At 39.1% G+C, this 21152-nt stretch overlaps 2 protein-coding genes across 2 annotated transcripts; both read right to left on the bottom strand.

The window, feature by feature from the left end:
* Positions 1-7309: 7309 nt before the first annotated feature.
* On the bottom strand, positions 7310-8275 carry LOC132242166 (olfactory receptor 52N2). The gene has a single exon (XM_059711080.1). The coding sequence runs from the start codon at positions 8273-8275 to the stop codon at positions 7310-7312; it is 966 nt and encodes a 321-aa protein (XP_059567063.1).
* Positions 8276-18673: 10398 nt separating this feature from the next.
* Positions 18674-19636, bottom strand: LOC132242165 (olfactory receptor 52N2-like). Its single transcript, XM_059711079.1, has one exon. It carries the CDS (start codon positions 19634-19636, stop codon positions 18674-18676), a length of 963 nt encoding a protein of 320 aa, XP_059567062.1.
* Between the last annotated feature and the right edge of the window lie 1516 nt (positions 19637-21152).

The raw sequence follows: 21152 nt of genomic DNA, 5'->3' as shown, positions 1-21152 counted from the left end.
TCCCTCTCGGTTTTTTCTTTGGAATCAAATTGAAAAACAAACACATTATCAAAACATGTAAAGTCAAACCACATGAAATAAAACAATACAATTAATTTGAAGCACCAATGAGCAGGACATTGTGAAGATTATATACCATCCTTGAAAGTATGGATGCATTTAGATATGAAAAAATACTAACAATTCTGCTAAGTATAGCAAAGAAATCAGACAAAATCTCTCACTTTAGAATATTAAATATTATTAAAAATATGTATGTAAATGTGTAATAGATAGATAAATATAGATGTAGGAGATGTAAGTGCCTTAAAGGAAAACAACGCTGACAATTGGGTAATGATGAAACTGGTGTCATTTTAAATTTATCATGGGGAAGTCCTAACAAAGTGACACCTAAGCAGATATAAAAGTGCAGTATGGGGATGATTTAACGTAAAATTAATAATAAACATTAAGTATCTTTAAGACATGGGATGACATTTCAATTTGAATTCTAGAAGGAATATTCTTTTAGCCCTTTAATAAGCTGCGAAACAAGGGCTTTAGGAAAGTCAATAACTTTCTGGGGAAACAGGAAACAGGTTTGTGAGGAGGAGTAAAGAAAAAAATCAAACTCTGCCTCTTCTTTTTCCTTATTTTTTTCTTCTGTGATACATGGATGGTGTGTTAAGTCAGAGTTAGGGGTACTTTTGCTTGAAAGGTTCCCTTAGCGAAGTGAGACTCAGGTAAGATAAAGGAAGAACTTACTTCCAAGGGCTTTCTTAAGTTTTCTATTGAAATTTCTATAGAAATTTACAAATTCTGGATTAAAAGAAAATGTACATTAAAAAAGATTAACCAAAGAATTTATATGCATATATGCATAACCCATGGACACAGACTATAGTGTGATGAATGCCTGGGGAGGGGGCCAGAGTGGGATGGAGGGGGGTTCAAGGCGGGGGTGGGGGGTGGTCAGGGATGGGACAACAGTAATACTTTCAACAATAAAGATACATTATAAACACACACACACATTCTGTTTGACCTACACTTTAAAAAAACTGAAATTAAGAAGAAATAAAGAAGGACACTGTACCCTACCAAGAATATTAAAACAACACCTACCTTATAGGCCTATGTTCCACAGCTTCAGTTTCAGAGGCTTCTAGTTTGTCACTTATTTCTCAAACCTCATTTCTGGTGCCTCACTCTCAGAGCTCAGCCTTGAGTAGCATCACCTGTCTTAGCCATGACCAGGATCCTTTTAGGATCAGATTATAGCATTATTTCTCCTGACTTTATTTGTCATACCTACAAAGGAACATCAATGTTTATGCTGCAATAGGCTTCCAACTCCCAGCCCATCTCCCACAGGATCATTAATCCTTAGGGTCTGGAAGCTTCCTCTTCCTGAAAGAAATAGTTTATTCTCCTGTGACTATATTTCTGAACCATGGGATCTATGGCTACCACCTTCCATTATTAGTCTCCACTTGGGCCAACCCCACAGACTCCACCCCTGAGTTTCACCTTTGGCTTAGCAGCATTGAATTCTTAAAAGATGTTGGCTTTCATTTACAATAACAGAAGCATGATAATATAATTGGAAATGTATAATATATACTGGAGAAACAATAAATATAAAAATAATGCTAATGCCATGGCATGTAAAAATGGTCTGGAATAGCAGTGAGCAGATAGGCTCTAAGGCAGCGGTTCTCAACCTGTGGGTGGCGACCCCTTTGGGGGTTGAACGACCCTTTCACAGGGGTTGCCTATGACCATCAGAAAACACATATATAATTACATATTGTTTTTGTGATTAATCACTATGCTTTAATTATGTTCAATTTGTAACAATGAAATTGGGGGTCACCACAACATGAGGAACTGTATTAAAGGGTTGAGGCATTAGGAAGGTTGAGAACCACTGCTTTAAGGCCTCCTGAAATATTCCTACTCAGGGTTAAGTAAGGGGAAATGGCCAGACAATGCACAATGTCAAATCTTCTAGAATTGTGCTGATTAGTGGAATTTCATGGAGATTGGAGCAGTAGCAGGTTTTTAGGTCATTACAAATTACGGTTGGACCATACACAAAGATCCAGAATCCTTTTTCCTGGGACCCAACACCATTGTGATTGGAAGCATCAGCTCGATTTAGCCATGTCAGAATTCAGAGCTCAGACATTCCTTCTCATGCTCTCAAAGTTCAATGTCCTTTTTGTTCAGACCAACATATAATAGTCCCGAGGGTCGAGACTGCCCCATGGATGAACAGGTTTATCAAAGTAGGACAACAAAATAATTGGAGGCTAGAAATCCTCCAAAATATAAGTGTATAAAAGTTAAATAAATGCAACATGAAAATCTGAGAAGCCAGTGAGAAATGGGAGAATAAGACAAGGGGAATAAATAGCAGAGAAATAAATAATTTACTGCCCTATGTGACATGGTCAACCATTAACATGATCCACTTTCTCAACATTCTTCCATCATTTAATTTATTACTCATTTGTATCCAGTTTTCATGGCATTCTTCTATAGGAGACCAGCTGCTTCTGAGTGACCAACCTGCAGGAAATCTGAAAGATTAGCCCTTACTTATCAGTTGGACCACTTATTCCCAAGAAATGGCCTCTACTTGTCATACTCAGTTCCATCAGAAACCCAGGTCATTGAAATATAGAAGGCTGAGGTGTGACAATTTTGAAGATGCTACTGGTCAATGGTGAAGAATGTACTCATAAACGCTGCCAAAGAATGACTTTATTCAGGGGGTTTGTATCACTAGGCAAATGGTTCATTTAATTCTTCAGGGAAGCAGGCAGTTTTTGTGTCAGTCTTTGTGTCAATGTCCTCTTACCCCCAGACCCATTGGAGATATGAGGCATGAAATGAAAACTACAAAAAGTTTGGATAGCCTAGTGGTAATTATTTGCCTTTACAGTGCTTGAATTGGTATGCAGCGTTGTTACTACAGTTGGAAGTCAGTAACTTTGATTCAAGTCATCAGATAACTCTCCCAGGGAGACCTTTGGCATGGGATTCACCCAGGGTTACATCTGTGGAATAACTACTTGACAATTCTAACCTCAAAGGGATAGAGTACAATTTTGTAATATTCATTGTCCTCATCTTCCAGATGGTTCACAGTCTCCCTTAACATCCTCTGTATGCTATGAACTAAGTGATTGGTGCATGAGCAGAAAACCCTTTAACAATCATGGGAAGAGCCCCTGCATCCCAGTGTTTTCATCATAAAACAGAGTTGGGAATACAGTAAATCTCATTACATTTGTCCTCTTAACCAGGGAAGCTCAGCTGTAAGTTCAGTGAATTCACTTGGTTTCCTTTGCAATCATTAACTTCCTGATGGGGCAGGGAAGAAGATGGAAGATCACAATCAAGTGGTCACATGTACCAGACACTGTAAGCCTCTCTCCTGGTTCCCATTTAATGAGGTTGAATATCATTGCGGTGATAGTGTGCTAATATAACCGAACAATCGATGGGTCCATGCTGCCTGTCACTACTTGAGCCAATTTAGCAGAGACAGGGTTGAATCACATATGAGCGTTTATTCGAATACTCCTGGCAGTATGGGAGAGCAGAAGGTCATCCACAAAAATCTTCTCTGCAACAGCTGCTTATATCGGGTAGAAGGACAAAGATTACATGGGGAAGTAGGCAAAAAGTTATGCCAAACGGGCAGTTTATAGGTAATTCAGGTTGGAGATTTGCAAAGGCCTGCAGGTGTGCCAAGGCTGGGGGCTTCAAAGCACTGGCAGCTCTGGCTTCTGCAACAAGGCTGTTAATCTTTCCATGATAATAGGCAGCTCCTTGATGGGGACAATGGGCTGCAATTCCAGGTGAGCTCCCAGGTCCTGTACCACAACCAGCCAGGTTAGAATGGGCCTTCTTTAACCAGAACAAAACAATCACGGTTAACAGAGCATGATTAATATTTCTTACCATTATTGTTGGTCCCCAATATTCTATTTCTGCCACTATCAATAAGAGTGAGACTCTCAGTTTGAGGATAAGAGTCAGGGAATTCACTTGTTTAACTTTGGTATGACATAGAGAAGGGATTTCAACCAGTGTGCCACAAGAATTTTTAAAACATACAATACCTGCCTATTTAGTCAGGTCCACTGACCTTTTTTTCCCTTAGATTGTCAAATGAAAAATTGACCACAGCCAACACAACAATAGCCACCCTATGTAAATGAATCAATATTATACTTATTTTTGTCAGATTGGCAAAAATAGAATATATTTTTGGTGTGCTGCAGAATTTTAGTAATTAGTTTATGTGTGCCATGAAATGAAAAAGGCTACATGAATGTTGACAATTTACTGAGCTTTGTGCACTGTTTTGCAAATGCGTTATATTTCATTTATTCAAAAAGTAAAGATTAAAATGAAAGAAACAATATAGAAGAAAATATGGTAGAATATTTTTATTCTAATCATCTCAGATGAGCAAAAACCATTATAAACCTGAGATGAAACTTAGTAGTCATTAAAGAAAATATTAATACATTTGACTCTTTAAAAAATTCCTTATGACAAAAAATAGCCATAAACAACATCAAGAGAGATAAGAGGGCATGGAAGGATGTGACTCATATCATGGGCAAAGGAATAAACAGCTAAATAAGTAAAGAGACCTACCAAATCATTGTTAGATGCCTAATAAAACACCAGTCAAGGTTATAAATATGTAGTGTGCATAAAACTAAATAAATTATAAGCATATAGAAGTCTGGTTAATTTAATTCAAAATTGGATAACATGTAAATAACAGTTATATTGTTCTACATCTCCAAATGGAAAAAATATTTGAAACTTATAAAAACATTATTTAATGGGTGTTGGGGAAAAGTTCATCTTCTACTTTACAAATCTGGGGTAAAAATTAGTAATACCGCCTCTCTAAATAAAGGAACAATGCGCTGTGATCTAGCAATTCCTTCTAGAAATAATTTTGAAGCTTCCAAATGGACAAAATGAGCTTAGTAAAGTTTATGCACCCCAATATTGCTCAGACACACTTCAAACATAAAAGAAAAAAAATGATTATACAAAGATAAAAGACATTCTATACAGAGATAAAAGATATCACAATATATTTATCTATATGGGATAAAGGACTATCACAATATATTGTTCAATAAAAAAGAGTATTGAGTATGCTATCATTTGGATTTTAAAAGCCTATCATTGTGGAAGAATCTGGAAGAACATACAAGACTTGATGATGGAATAGTGGGTTGTGGTAAATTTTATTTTATTTACTACACAGAATTTGATAATTTTAAATATTAAATTTTGTACATATGTGACCAACATATATATATGAAGCTGAAGGAAACCAGGATATGTTACTATGAAATATGCTTCTTCGACTTAAAAATTATTTTGTGCTGAAGACAACAAAGAAGCAATAAGTACAAAATATTAAAGAAAGTGATATATGTGTGTGTGTGTGTGTGTGTGTGTGTGTGTGTATGTATGTATCTATGAAGCAGTAAGTACAAAAATAGAAAAAGCACTCCCTCTTTTTGCCTAGAGGCAGGAAATAACTTCTTTCAAGGGAGACAAACTCTTGCTAGCCCAGAAAAGGCACCAAAGGAATCTGCTAACAAAACCTTGTTAAACTGTTAGCTTCCTAGTTACTTCTTCACCATTTACTTCCCCAGTCCAAAGGTTTGTCAAGTGTTTTCCTGATTGTTTTGTGTTTGTTTGCTTGTTTGTTTTACAAATGTATTGTTTCTTTGTCTAACAAGCGTAAAAGCTTTCTTCTCTAGTCACTTCTTCAGGTCTTCATTTTCTTGTAAAGACTCCTGTGTACATGTAAAAATTCAATACAATTTGTGTGTTTTTTCTCCTGTTAATCTGTTTTTGTCAGTTTAACTCTCAGATCCAGCCAGGGACTCTAAAAGCACTGAGAAAAACTTTTTCTTCCCTTACAAAACAAAACAGATGATCACTATCTAAAGCTAAAATTATAAGTTGGAAGTATACTGATTGGCATGAAAAATGTTGTTGGTATGTTAACCAATAAAAATCTGAGGCTGTTCTAAAAGTTTATTTTGGGGTCAAATCCAAGAGATGCAGACTCAGGTAGTAACCCAAAGTGTGCTCTAGAGAGAACAAGGAAAGGTGGGGGATGAAAACGACAAGGAAGGAAGTGAAGTTCATATGCGTCCATGTTGCTCCAGCATATTTATGGCCCCAGGATGTTTCAGGGTTGTCCTTGAGCTGAGTTTAGCAACACGTTTAACCACTTAATAGCAGCTCTGAAAACTGAGGCATAAGATGTGCACATGCCTCACTTCCTTAGCAGCCTCCTGAGTCTATTTTAAGTGTCTCTCTTAGCAATGCTTCTCTCTCTCTCTTTCCCCTCCCTTTACACTGCATCCTTTTTAAAAAAATTATCTCTCATTTTTCTTTCATTTATGCATCTTTTTGTGTATCCCTGGCCAAAGTCTAGATTCTGAGCTATCTGAGGCCAGGGATTGTATCCTATTTAACTCTTTCTCTCTCTCCCCGCCCCCTCTCTCATTAAACCCTAGGTATGACCAATAATATCACCTACATAAATATCTATATCAGAAAATGTATGAAAAATTGGATACATTGTATTACATACTAATAATTTAATCAATGATTTTGGCTGCTTGACTAGTAAAATTACAATTATATTTTTTAGGTGTAAAAGCATGGAGGTCCCAACCTGATGAAATGGGGAAAACAGAACGCTTAGACATGTCTTAAATGGAATGTAGAGTATTTAAAAATAAACAAACATTTAGCCAATAATTAAAATTGGAAGATTTCACAAAACATCTAGGTCTAGTTTGTCTTAACAATATTGAAAAATTTTGCAACACTGGGCCTATGGTATCCCATGGCAACCATGTGCTCAAATGCTTGAATGGAATAGAATTTGTCCTTTGTGTAGAGGACATGTTTGCTCCACATCACCACAATGTCCTCTTCTTATAGGCAATGCATACACTACCACCAGGCCTGCAACTCTCATTTTGTTTCCTGTCTGTTCTCACTAGACATATGAGTCTATACATCCCTATGTAAAACATAAAATTTACGAGGAATAGATATGTTATCTCTTTCTTCTGCATTCTCTTCTTTGGCAGATTTTTACACAAAAGAAACATTTCATAATATATACTCACAAATGCTTCAGACTCTATACATGAGGACTCATGCTTTTAATACCATTTTTTCTCACATCTTTTACAAATTTCTCCTCTATTTTATCCCCAATACCCCAGCAATATGTCTGCTTTATGATTTAGTTGTCTTGGGTAAAGACAACCTTGTCTCCAAACAAAAATTTGATGACACCCTCCCGAATCTGTTTGGTTTTGACTCCATAAACAATTGGGTTCATTGTCGGGGGCAGTAGCAGATAAAGGTTGGCCACAATGATGTGTATGTGGTGGGGAATAGTGTGTCCCCCAAAACGGTGAGTGAAGAAAGTGAAGAAAGCTGGGACATAGGTGATCACAATGGCACAGATATGCGATGTACAGGTGCTGAAGGCCTTGTGACGAGCATCTGCGGATGACAGGCTCACGACAGCTCGCAGTATCATAGAGTAAGACAGGGAAATACAGCAGATGTCAAACACACCGATAAGGAGAGCAACCACCAGACCATAAATAGCATTGACCTTGAAATTGCCACAGGACACCTTGGCCACAGACATGTGGTCACAGTAGGTATGGGGAATGAAGTTGCCCCGGCAATAGGGCAGGCGCTTGGTGAGGAATGTGAATGGGATGACGAGCATCACCCCCCTCAGAAAGGTGGCAAGACCGGCCTTGGCAATGACAGGGTTGGTGAGGATGGTGGAATAGCGTAAAGGGTAGCAGATGGCCACATAACGGTCCAGAGCCATGAGCATAAGCACCCCAGACTCCATCCCCGTCAGCATGTGCACAAAAAACATCTGAGCCAGGCAGGCATTAAAGTCAATCTCCTTGAGGTTGAACCAGAATATGCACAGCATATTGGGGACAGTGGTGGTGCACAGAGTGACATCTGTGAAGGAGAGCAGGGCCAGGAAGTAGTACATAGGCCGGTGCAGGGCCTCCTCATGGCTGATGAGGTAGATGAGCCCACAGTTCCCCACGACAGCAATGATGTACATGAAGCAGAATGGCAGGGAGATCCAGATGTGTGCGGCTTCCAGCCCAGGAACACCATTCAAGATAAAGAATTTGGGAGTCAGGCTGGAGCGGTTGGCTCCCCACATAATGGCTGACAGGAGGTGGGCATTTTACTTCCTTTAAAAGTGGAAGTTTGCTGGACAAAGAAGTGATTCAAAAGTGAGTAGAGGACTTGGAAACTAAATGCAAAACAAACGAACAACCACAGAAAATCCCACTAATAACATTTTGAATGTGAAGTGATCTAGTTGCCCTGGAGTCACATTTTCAAACTGTACATTCCAACTTGTTACCTAGTATGTGATACTGACATTTTTTAAGCCATTTTGTGGCTCAGTTTTCTCAATCTAAAATGGGGTTAATAATTGTGCCAAACTTAGAAAATTTTTAGATTATTCAATAAAGCCAGTTATGTAATGTGCTAAAATTGTGCAGAGTATATGATGAATACTCAATAAACATTAGCTGTAATACTACTGCTATTACTACTACTATTAATATTTTCTACCACAGTATAAAGCACCCCATGTGATCAAACTTACCTTTATTAATATATCAAGAAAATTCAAATGAAGCTGCTCAACCCTGCTGTAACTCCAGTGCCATTGTGTACTTTCTGGTGGGAAAGGTAGTATGAGATTTTGAAAATTGCAGTTACATGGGGTGATTGAGAAGTGAACTTTAGAAAGCAAATGCTAGTTACTAGGGACTCCAAGAGACTAAAATATATTCTCACATTTTAGACGGCAAACATTGTAAATGTCTCAACCCTGGAATGAAACCCGGGGACATCTTGTCCAGTTCAATCCCTGAAGGGCTCCTGCTGGTCTCGGTAACTAAGCACATGGACACCGGAACTTCTGCAGAAAGTGAAAAAAGCTGAGATGCCCCCTCTGATGTCTACCTCCTTCTAAGACAGCCAGAGGGCACTGGAGCCACAAGACTGAAAAGAAAAGGCCAGGATATTCAGCTGTCAGAGGAGGAAGAAGTTTTGTCTTTGCAGGACTGGCTGGTAAACTCAAACTGATCATCCAGCATGGAAAACCCCAGGTTCTTTCAAACTTCAACACCATTTAATTAAACCATTGATCCACACTCAAATCACAACGAAACAACGAGCAGATAAACTCCAGGCCAGTCCCCACCACCTCCCAACCCCCCTCTTCAGTAAATGATCTCTCTTTACCCCTTCCCCGCCAGTTCTTTCTCAAAGAGGCACATGAATTCTGTGATTAGAGCATATTCCAAAGAAGGAAAACAAAACAGATGAGTGCCTGCTCTCTGAGAATATGAGAGCAGAGCTTTAGTGCATGCTTGTTTATACAGACATGGACATGCAGACTCCATGAGTTTCTAATACTAACTAGCTGGATGGACTTGAACAAGCTTGGTAGTCCTTTTTATAATTTTGTGACTTTTAAAGGGAGGGGGTGATAAAAATACATATTATAGAGGTGTTAGAATGATTCAGTGAGAGTTAATCCTCCAAATGGTACCTGGAATCTAGTAGGTAGTCTATGTATATGATCTATTATAATAATAAATAACAATTGCCATGTTATGTGCTAAAACTTATTTAACAGATCTTTATTGATTGTCTTTCACATACTAGGTATCCTTCTAGTTTCTAGGAATACATTACTGAGCCAAACAGACAAAACCCTCTACATTTATGGAGCTAATATTTAATCATGTATTCAAACTTACAAAAATGCCATGGACATATGCTTTTATCCTCATTTTATACATGAGGAAATGTAAATCCAGGGTGAATCAATAAAATGCCTAAGTCCACAAATAGTAAAAGTTGGTACAGCCATGATTCAAATCCAGATGATTTTGACTTTGAAGCCACGGGTTTTATCAATGTATACCTGTTGTCCTAACTTACTGATTCTAATTTTGAGATATAACTGCATAAACCGAACATAACTAGCTTAAACAAATCATGATGGCATAGGAGAAGGCTTATTTTTAATAATATATTAGGGAGGAGATAGAACAAATGCATAAAGTCACAGAAAGTTAGTCTTTAGTAAGAGAGCTCTCTACATCGAGAATGCCTGTCTGTGAAAGAGAACTTGTCCGTGAGAGAGAACCTGTCTGTAAGAGAGAACCTATCTGTGAGATAGTTGCCATCCTATTCCTGGACTTATCCACATACACAGAGTTCTATGGAAAGATTTTTATAGGGAAGCCCCTTCCAGAAATCTCTCTGGGATTCAAGTCTAATCTTCTATTACTTGTTCACAAAGAACATTTCTACCAGAAGCTATTCTGGTTAATATTGATATTCATTAATTCAGGAAAAACCCTCTTTTTTCCAAGTTGTTAGAGTCTACTATTGTCTAGACATTTTTATGTTCATTAAATTATGAGGTAATTTACTTTACAATGAGGGGAACTCTGCTTTTCTTCTTAGTCCCACAAATGGTCATCTATTCTGGCTGGAGTTAAGGAGAATTACTGAGCTTCCAATCAACCACATCTCAAACACTTGTATTTCTTGTACTACAAGCTTTATTTACATTTGGAGAAAGTACAAGTTTTGGGAAATCATCTAAACTCACCTCAGTTTCAGCAAAGACCAGACTCATAGGCATGGCTGAGACTCCAGAGCATCAAAGAGTTCTACAACAACCAGGTTCCACTCTGCATAGCATTTCTATACCCTTTGAGGATTTTTCCAGATGTGAGTGTCTACACCGGATTGGATCTCCATAGTAGATGCCCTCAGGAGGCTCTTGTGAGAGTAAAGATCCCTTGGGACTTCTGAGATTATTTCTATATTTATCAGCTTTTTAAGCAGGAGTAAAAATCAAAACAATAAAAATATTAATGTTAAATGTACTTAGGAAAATGCTCTACTTCACACACAACTCTTCCTGCATAGCACCTCTCCACCTCCTGGCACCACCTTGCACCCTCAAACCCATACACATTTGCCTACAAACTCTTTATTCGCTACTGTTATGTGTGGTATAGAGTGTATTTGGGTGCATAAACATAGGATTAGTTGGAAAAACAAATCTGTGCTGTGACAGTCCAACATAAAATCATCCAAAATATAGATAAGTATGCATAGTTTCTACAGATATTAATCGCTTCAAAGGAATCAAGGGAGAATCTCAGACCAATATCAAACCACTTTTCTATTGACTAAAGCACTTTGATTTCTGATCTCTAATATAAAAATGTTAAATTCAAAATTCTCATCTCTGATTCTCATCCTACAAAAGCCATTCTTGTGCAATCTTGTTAGTTTTTCTATAAAACTTGTTTGGAAATAGTTTTAGGTTTTGTTTTTGTTTTGAAAGACAAGCCATGTCTATGGTTTTTTGTTTTTGTTTTTTTAATTTCAAGGACAAGTAAATTTGCTATTCACTGATGAGACAGAACTCAGGGTGTGAGATGAGATTCCAATTATATATTTTGACTTAATATTGTCACTTAGTAAAGCATAAAACACAAGTGTTATGGAGACCTTGGAGAGGGTTGTATAGAATGCTCACTGTACTTTGTGTCCTTCCATTTGTATGGTTTTGTTTTGTTGTTTCATTTGCCATATCTCTGTACATCTACACATATGACCAGTCTGAAATGGTTGTCCAAATGGTTCTAGAGATTCCGCGGGAACAAGATAATGTCACTAGCCTTGGTATTTATTACCTTGTAATTTCCTTCCACTTCCTTTGCTTTGGAAATATTAATATCTCATAGTTTGAAAGAAAATATGCTTTAACTAAATTGAAATATTGGCATGAGTTCTTTGTACTTGATACCTTGATTGGTTCTAGAGCTAATCAAATGGTGAGAGGTGGGTGTGGGAGGTTTGGGCATTTCCGCCAGGCCCGCTGAGCTCTGCCTTGATTTCTAGGGAAGGAGAGGAAATTTGAAATGAAGTGTCTTACACCATTTTCCCAGTCCTTACCTCTCCTATTCTTTCCTTTTCTCTCCCCTTTATTCTCTCTCTTCCCGTGAATAGTGAGTAGAATTTTCTTTCCTTCTCATCTACCTTATAATTATTTTTAAATTTCTCAATGATTCTGGCTTGCTTGCTCTAATTCAGTTGTGAGTCTTCGTTTTTAAAGTTGTGTGTTCCCCCCCACCCCCAATCAAATCCATTTCTCAGTTTGCAATGAGGAAGATGACAAAATTAATTGGAGATTGTTACTCAAATAAATTTTATTTTTTACATTTTATTTCTCCATATTTTTAAGTTTATGTTCCAGTTGTACCTTGTTGCTTATGCTGTTATTGTTGCTCCCAACACTCCTTCCACACAGCATAAGCCTATTAACATATGATATTTAAATTATAATCTTAATGTTCTGATACCAATGCAATCTTCCTATTTTTGTAGCTCATATTCTTCATCTATGAAATAAAGATCATTACAGTAACCCCATAGTTTGGAATAAAAGCTTAATGACATCATATATGAAGCAGTTTAGGAAAAATAATTTCTTAATTTGTTTGCTACTGCCTTCGTGTGGTTTAAGTGAGAATACCTGATGAACAAAATCTACCAAATCCAAAACACAATTCCAAGAGATAGCAAATGTACTGATTATACATTTATAATCTATCCTGTAGGGAGGCATTTTATAATCTAAATAATTTTATTTTACTTTTTTTTAAATTAAATCTTTATTGTTCAGATTATTACATATGTTCCTCTTTTTTTTCCCCCCAAAACTCCCCTCCTCCCAGTTCCCGCCCCACCCTCCGCCCTCACTCCCCACCCACTGTCCTCATCCATAGGTGCACGATTTTTGTCCAGTCTCTTCCCACATCTCCCACACCCCTTTCCCCCACAAGAATAGTCAGTCCATTCCCTTTCTATGTCCCTGATTCTATTATAATCAACAGTTCATTCTGTTCATCAGATTATTTATTCACTTGATTCTTAGATTCACTTGTTGATAGATGCATATTTGTTGTTCATAATTTGTATCTTTACCTTTTTCTTCCTCTTCCTCTTCTTAAAGGATACCTTTCAGCATTTCATATAATCCTGGTTTGGTGGTGATGAACTCCTTTAGCTTTTCCTTATGTGTGAAGCTCTTTATCTGACCTTCAATTCTGAATGCTAGCTTTGCTGGATAAAGTAATCGTGGTTGTAGGTTCTTGGTATTCATCACTTTGAATATTTCTTGCCATTCCCTTCTGGCCTGCAAAGTTTCTGTTGAGAAATCAGCTGACAGTCGTATGGGTATTCCCTTGTAGGTAACTGAGTTTCTTTCTCTTGCTGTTTTTAAGATTCTCTCTTTATCTTTTGCTCTTGGCATTTTAATTATGATGTGTCTTGGTGTGGTCCTCTTTGGATTCCTTTTGTTTGGGGTTCTCCGCGCTTCTTGGACCTGTAAGTCCATTTCTTTCACCAGGTGGGGGAAGTTTTCTGTCATTATTTCTTCAAATAGGTTTTCAATATCTTGCTCTCTCTCATCTTCTGGCACCCCTATAATTCTGATGTTGGTATGCTTGAAGCTGTCCCAGAGGCTCCTTACACTATCCTCGCATTTTTGGATTCTTTTTTCATTTTGCTTTTCCGGTTGGATGTTTTTTGCTTCCTCGCATTTCAAATCATTGACTTGATTCTTGCGCTCCTCTGGTCTGCTGTCGGGCGTCTGTATAATATTCGTTATTTCAGCCCGTGTATGCTTAATTTCTAGTTGGTTCCCCAATATAAGATCGAGGGTCTTATTAGTTTTCGTGTAGATCTCATTAAGTTTATCGGCAGCTTCTAAACAGTTCTTGAGAGACCTTAAAAGTGTGGTTCTGAACTCTATATCTTCCATTGACAATTTTGTCCTGTTTCTTTGTCTCCGCATTTTGTTATGCTTCCTTGGTGCACCCCCTAGTGGTCTTTGTTCGCAGTCTTATAGTTAAACCTTGATTGTTGTAGCTAATCCCAGGGAGAGTTTGACCTCCAGGCCAAGTGGCTATGAGAATCAGCTGTGTCAGCAGTGAGAGAACTTCTGTCCTCTAGGGAGGTGCTAATCTAGCCTTTGCCTGAGGCTATCCGGCAAATGCCTGCGTGCAGGGCTTGGGCAGGGCGGGTCGAACAGGATCAACAGCGTGGGCCGGAGAGAGCAGTTATGGTGGCTCTCAGTCCTGTCCCCAGGGGCTCTGCCTCTCTGAGTCCCAGCACCCGCTGCAGAGCTCGGAGAGAAAGCTGCACTCGCTCTGACCGAAGCCAGACAGTCCCGCTTCTCCCGTTTGAGTCTGGGTCCCTAAAGACTCACCTGTATCTGGAGCTCAGAGTCTGCGACTCCCTCCCGATTGAAAACAACAACCGCGCCCTCCACCGCCAGCCCGCTCCGCGCACTCCGCACCTCAGAATTTGACTTCAGCACTGCGCCTCCTCTGAGTGTCCCTGTGCGTTTCTCTTTCCTCCTAGTTGTAGGACTTCCACTCAGCCAGCGTTCCTGTGGTTCTGGGTGATGTCCCTTCCGTTTTTTGGTTTCACTTTTGAAGTAGTTGTTCAAAGCAGCAAACTCCGGTGTTAACCTATGCTGCCATCTTGGTTCTCTATTTTACTTTTTAATTGTTAATCAATTTGTTAGGGTGACATCTAATCTAATAATAGACAAACATGGTAATTAACCATACCTCCGCTACGCTTCCCATTGGCTAATCAGCAGGATATGCAAGTTAACCCAACAAAGATGGCGGCCTGCAGCCCTACAACTGAAGGGAGCAGGAGGCTTGCTTGCTCCAGTGATGGAGGAAGGCAAGCTTCCTCCCTGCTGCAGCCAGGCTCTGAGCTCCACTCTAAGCAACAAGTTGCAATTATAGAAGCTAAACAAACCCCAGATATCTGCTTTCAGCAGGCTGTGGCCTCAGAGCTGGAGCGGCAACAAAGTTTCAATTACAGAAGGTAAATAAATCCCAGAATAAAAAGAGAAAAAGAAAAGGAGTGGCTGGGAGCTTCAGTCGCCAGCTTGGCCAGCCTGAAAACAGCCATCAGCCCCTCATCCAGACTGGCCAGGCACCCCAGTGGGGACCCCCATCCTAAAGGGGGTGCAGGCAGCCTGAAAACAGCCATCAACCCCTCACCCAGGCTGGCCAGACACCCAAGCAGGACCCCCACCCTGATCCTGGACACCCTTCAGGGCAAACCAGCTGGCCCCCACCCATGCACCAGGCCTCTATCCTATATAGTCAAAGGGTAATATAAACATACCTAACAGCAGAAAGACTGGGAATGACTGGTCACTATGACACACACTGACCACCAGGGGACAGACGTTCAATGCAGGAGCTGCCCTCTGGTGGTCAGGGCACTCTCACATGGGAGGAGCTCTGCTCAGCCACAAGCCAGGCTGATGGCTGCCAGTACAGCGGTGGTGGTGGGAGCCTCTTCTGCCTCCTCAGCAGCGCTCAGGATGTCTGACTGCAGCTTAGGTCTGCTCCCCGCTGGCAAGTGGGCATCCCCCGAGGGCTGCCGGGCTGCCAGAGGGTTGTCTGATTACCAGCTTAGGCCCAATCCCCTGGGGAGCAGGCCTAAGCCAGCAGGTGGTCATCCTCCGAGGGGTCCCAGACTGTGAGAGGGAACAGGCCGGGCTGAGGGACCCCCCCCCCCCGCCCCGAGTGCACAAATTTTTGTGCACCGGGCCTCTAGTTGAATAATAAAATTATATAGGCTCCAGGTGTACAGTTATATAATACATCATCTGCATATTGTATTGTGTGTTGAGAACCATAAGTCAAGGCTTCTTTTATAACTGTTTACCACCTCACCCTCCTTCTACCTCCCCTCAACCTCCTTTCCTTCTTGTGATCACCATAGTGCTATCTGTGTCTATGAGGATTTTTTTTCCTTAATCCCTTTTTACTGCAGCATAGTATTCCATTGCATAGATGTGCCAAAGTTTTTTAACCCACTCATATGCTGATGGGCACTTAGGCTGATTCCAAATCTTTTTTTTTTTTCTTTTCTTTTTTTTATTGCTTAAAGTATTACAAAGGGTATTACATATGTATCCATTTTATCCCCCCGCCCTAGACAGTCCCCTAGCCTCCCCTACCACCCCGTGTCTTATGTCCATTGGTTATGCTTATATGCATGCATACAAGTCCTTTAGTTGATCTCTTACCCCCCTACCTCCTGCCCCCCAACCCTCCCCGGCCTTCCCGCTGCAGTTTGACAATCTGTTTGAGGCAGCTCTGCCTCTGTATCTATTATTGTTCAAAAGTTTATAATGGTCTCTATTGTCCATGAATGAGTGAGATCATGTGGTATTTTTCCTTTATTGACTGGCTTATTTCACTTAGCATAATGCTCTCCAGTTCCATCCATGACGTTGCAAATGGTAAGAGTTCCTTCCTTTTTACAGCAGCATAGTATTCCATCATGTAGATGTACCACAGTTTTCTAATCCATTCATCTACTGATGGGCACTTAGGCTGTTTCCAGATCTTAGCTATGGTGAATTGTGCTGCTATGAACATAGGGGTGCATATATCCTTTCTGATTGGTGTTTCTGATTTCTTGGGATATATTCCTAGAAGTGGGATCACTGGGTCAAATGGAAGTTCCATTTTTTGTTTTTTGAGGAAACTCCATAGCCAGTGATGGCGAACCTTTTGAGCTCTGTGTGTCAGCATTTTGAAAAACCCTAACTTACCTCTGGTGCCGTGTCACATATAGAAATTTTTTGATATTTGCAACCATAGTAAAACAAAGATGTACATTTTTTATATTTATTTTATATATTTAAATACCATTTAACAAAGAAAAATCAACCAAAAAAATGAGTTTGCGTGTCACCCCTGACACGCGTGTCATAGGTTCGCCATCACTGCTCCATACTGTTCTCCACAGTGGCTGCACCAGTCTGCATTCCCACCAGCAGTGCATGAGTTTTCCTTTTTCTCCACATCTTCGCCAGAACTTGTTATTTGTTGATTTGTTGATGATAGCCATTCTGACAGATGTGAGATGGTACCTCATTGTCGTTTTGATTTGCATCTCTTGGATGATTAGTGACTTTGAGCATGTTTTCATATGTCTCTTGGCCTTCCTATGTCTTCTTTTGAAAAGTATCTATGTACCACAGCTTTTTATCCACTCATCTAAATATTTTTAAAATATGTATATTTTTATTGATTTCAGAGAGGAAGGGTGAGAGAAAAAGAAAGATAGAAACATCGATGATGAGAGACAATCATTGATTGGCTACCTCCTGCATGGCCATCTGTGGGGATTGAGCCCGCAACCCAAGCATGTGCCCTGACTGGGAATTAAACACTGACCTTTTGGTTCATAGGTCGATGCTCAACCACTAAGCCATGCCAGTTGGGCTAAATATTTAGTTAAACACAGGTTTTGCTTTAAAATATATGAAAATTATAAAAATACATGGTATGATTAATAAATTTTATAATTATTTAACTATGTAATATGATATTAAAATATATTTTCATAATAGCAGATAAGAATATACTCAATCAATATAACTTAATATTTCTACCTACATATGCATTTGTATCCACACCTGATCACATTGTGTTACTCCAATTTCCTGTCAGATATGCTCTTATTTTTTCTCACTTTTCATTCTATCTTACTATTTTTGCATACCACATTTATCATTCCATTGTTTTCTTTGTTATATCCAGAAATGTAAATAAAGTATTCCTTTTCCATTGTTCCTGAGCACTCAACTGTTTCTCCTTCTGTATTAAAGTTAAGTAAAGCACTGAAACTCAGGCATCCTTGATTGATGAATTACATTAGATTTTCTTCAAGTCTCCTTTCTACTATTTATAGATCCTTCCCACAAACAGCTGCCAAATAGTATCCACAATGTCTTTCGAAATGTCTTTCTGCTTCATATTCACTTCAGGGAATGCCTACCAGATTATGATAAACTCCAGTGTTCTTATTTCCTCCAGCTTAATTTGTATGTTCAGTAGTATATTCATAGGAATACAACTAATTACCTAGGTAACAGTTGCCAGAGATAAAATGAGCAGACAAGGAGTTGTTTCTAAAGTTATACAAATTTCACATAAATATGAAATTAAAAGGACCTCTGGAATCCAGCACAGACATTCTGGGGAAGTGTTTCTTGCTTTCCTGTAACACATAGGAACAGTTTGCTTATGTGCCTTTCCCAATCTCCTGGTGACTCCCTAAGCTATCTGACCTTCTTTATCCCCCACACTGCCTAGACCACAGTGCTTGAATCATTAGGAGTTCGCTTGAAGCTGAATATCCTAACTATTCTACTCTGTGTCCATTTCACAGGTTTTAACTAAAGTCAAACTGTGCAAAAAATATAATTATTTCCTGTCTATTTAATGTTTTTTTCTATCTAATTAGAGGTCTTAGGTTAAAAATTGCATGATTTTATAACAGAATATTAATGTATTTTATCCTGATCTTGTGATGGTCTAATTTTGCATATGCTCTTCTTCTACTATAACTTTTTTCTTTATCTTTATGCTAAATTCAGAATTCTGCCCTCATAGTTTTATCTCATACTCAATATATCTTTCTCTCTAAAGAACAATTTGATAACTCCTTCACGGATCTGCTTGGTCTTCACTCCATAGACAATTGGATTCAAGGTGGGAGGCAACAACAGGTAGAGATTGGCTATGAAAATGTGGACATGGTGTGGTATGGTGCGTCCTCCGAAGCGGTGAGTGAAGAAGTTGAAGAAGGCTGGGACATAGGTGATGACAATAGCACATATGTGTGATGTACACGTGCTGAAGGCTTTGTGTCGAGCATCTGCAGATGACAGATTGACTACAGCACGAATAATCATAGTGTAAGACATGGAGATCCAGAACATATCAAACCCCCCAATCAATATGGCAGCTATGAGACCATAAATAGCATTAATCTTGATGTTACCACAGGATAATTTGGCCACAGACATATGGTCACAGTAGGTGTGGTGGATGAGGTTGCCCCTGCAGAAAGGAAGACTCTTGATCAAGAATGTAAATGGGATCATGACTAACACACTTCGAGAGAAGGTGGCAAGCCCAACCTTGGTAATTGTGGTGTTGGTGAGGATGGTGGAATAGCGTAGAGGGTAGCAAATGGCCACATAGCGATCCAGGGCCATAAGCATGAGAACCCCAGACTCCATGCCTGTCAGCATGTGGATGAAAAACATCTGCACAAGGCAGGCATCAAAGTCAATCTCTTTGAGACTAAACCAAAAGATACCTAACATATTGGGGACAAATGAAGTACACCCACTAACATCTGTAAGTGACAGCAAGGCTAGGAAGTAATACATGGGTCGGTGTAGGGCCTCCTCATGGATGATGAGGTAGATGAGACCACAATTCCCCACGAGAGCAATGATGTACATGAAGCAGAATGGCAGGGAGATCCAGATGTGTGAGGCTTCCAGCCCAGGAATCCAATTGAGGATGAAGTATCTTGGTGTCAGGCTGGTACTGTTGGCTCCATGCATAATGGTCAATTGCAAAGCATGATACCTTTCCGACTAAGAAAGATGTACTATACAAGAAGATAGTAGTGGTTTTATTTTTAGCTGAAAATAAAAGATGAATAAAGTAAGTATTTTTGCATACTATCTTTAATAATAAAAGCGTAATATGCTAATTATATCAGACATCCTTCCGGACATCCTTCCAGATGATCTTCTGGACAAAGCTGGAGCTGCAAGGGAACCCCAATCCCAGGTGCCAGATGGAAGCTGGTGCCAGTAGTCAAGGGAAGGAAGGCCTACTCTTGCATGGATTTTGTGCATCGGGTCTCTAGTAAATAATAATTTCAGGAGAGAAATTATCTTTTTACACCCAGACTGAGTTCTTTGATTCGACTTAGAGGTCTTGAGTGTGTAACTGAATCAAAAGAATGTAAACATAGTGCAAACATAGTAACAAAGCCATGGTCTGTCTTACTTTTATACTGTATTATAAACTCTTTCTTATGTACCTGCTTAAATTCCAAGTCCAGTCATTAATACTTGCTTTTGCCCTCTTGACCAATTTCCAAATTATGGACCTTGTTTAAATAACACTGGTTCCATTAATTCCTCACATAATTTTCCTTCTTCCAGTAAGTCCTTTCAGATGTGTACACCGGATTATAGCCAATCAAATTTTGTGACCACTTACTGATTGCACACAGATATTATGTGGCTGAGGAAGATCTATCTACAAGTCTTAACCTGGCAAGTCTGGATTTTCCAAGTCAGAATAATCAAGGACAGAAGATTTAGTAAATCAAAAATGAATATACTGCCCAGCCAGAGTGGCTTAGTTGGTTGAGCATCGTTCAGTTGGTTGAGCATCATCCTGTGCACTGAAAGGTTGCTGGTTTGGTTCCCTATCAGGGTAACTACCTGGGTTCTGGGTTTGACCTCCAGTCGGGGCACATACAGAAGTAACCGAACAATGTTCTCTCTCACATAGATGTTTCCTTTTCTCTCCCTTCCTCTCTCTAAGCATATCTATGAGTGAGGATTTTTTTTTAAAAAATTTTATACTGAGTACAACTTAAAAATATCACATGGCTATGCTGGGACAGGGGGTGGGTGCAGGCTAGAAGGGGTTAATGAGGAAAAAAGGGAAAAACTATAAGACTTTCAACAATAAAAATAAATTTTTAAAAAACATGGCCTTGTGCACTTTGCATTATATCTTTTTTGTTTCTTGCTGGTAAACAGGAAAGATTTTAGTATTTACATTTTACCAATGACATTATTGAGCTCTAATTAATTCTCATAGTTTCTATTAATTTTCCCAAATCACTATGTAGATAAGCATGGCCTATATCTCTAAAGATTTATAAATTTTGTGTCTTCTTTTGGTGTATTATTTTTAGCCCCCAAGTGACTATGAAAATTTATATTGGATAAGATGGAATCTTCATTAATTAATTATTTTGATAACACTTAACTTTCCATATTTCTACTATATTCTGGGACAAGAATTTAGCCTGAAAGCTTTTTTTTTTTAATA

The sequence above is a fragment of the Myotis daubentonii genome, chromosome 9 (genome assembly GCF_963259705.1).
Source record: "Myotis daubentonii chromosome 9, mMyoDau2.1, whole genome shotgun sequence".
In the NCBI taxonomy this organism is placed as follows: domain Eukaryota; kingdom Metazoa; phylum Chordata; class Mammalia; order Chiroptera; family Vespertilionidae; genus Myotis; species Myotis daubentonii.
This window is presented reverse-complemented; position numbering and strand designations above follow the sequence as displayed.

Bases quoted from the DNA above. Each gene is read 5' to 3' on its own strand.
- LOC132242166 (XM_059711080.1), bottom strand. From the start codon at position 8,275: ATGTGGGGAGCCAACCGCTCCAGCCTGACTCCCAAATTCTTTATCTTG.
- LOC132242165 (XM_059711079.1), bottom strand. From the start codon at position 19,636: ATGCATGGAGCCAACAGTACCAGCCTGACACCAAGATACTTCATCCTC.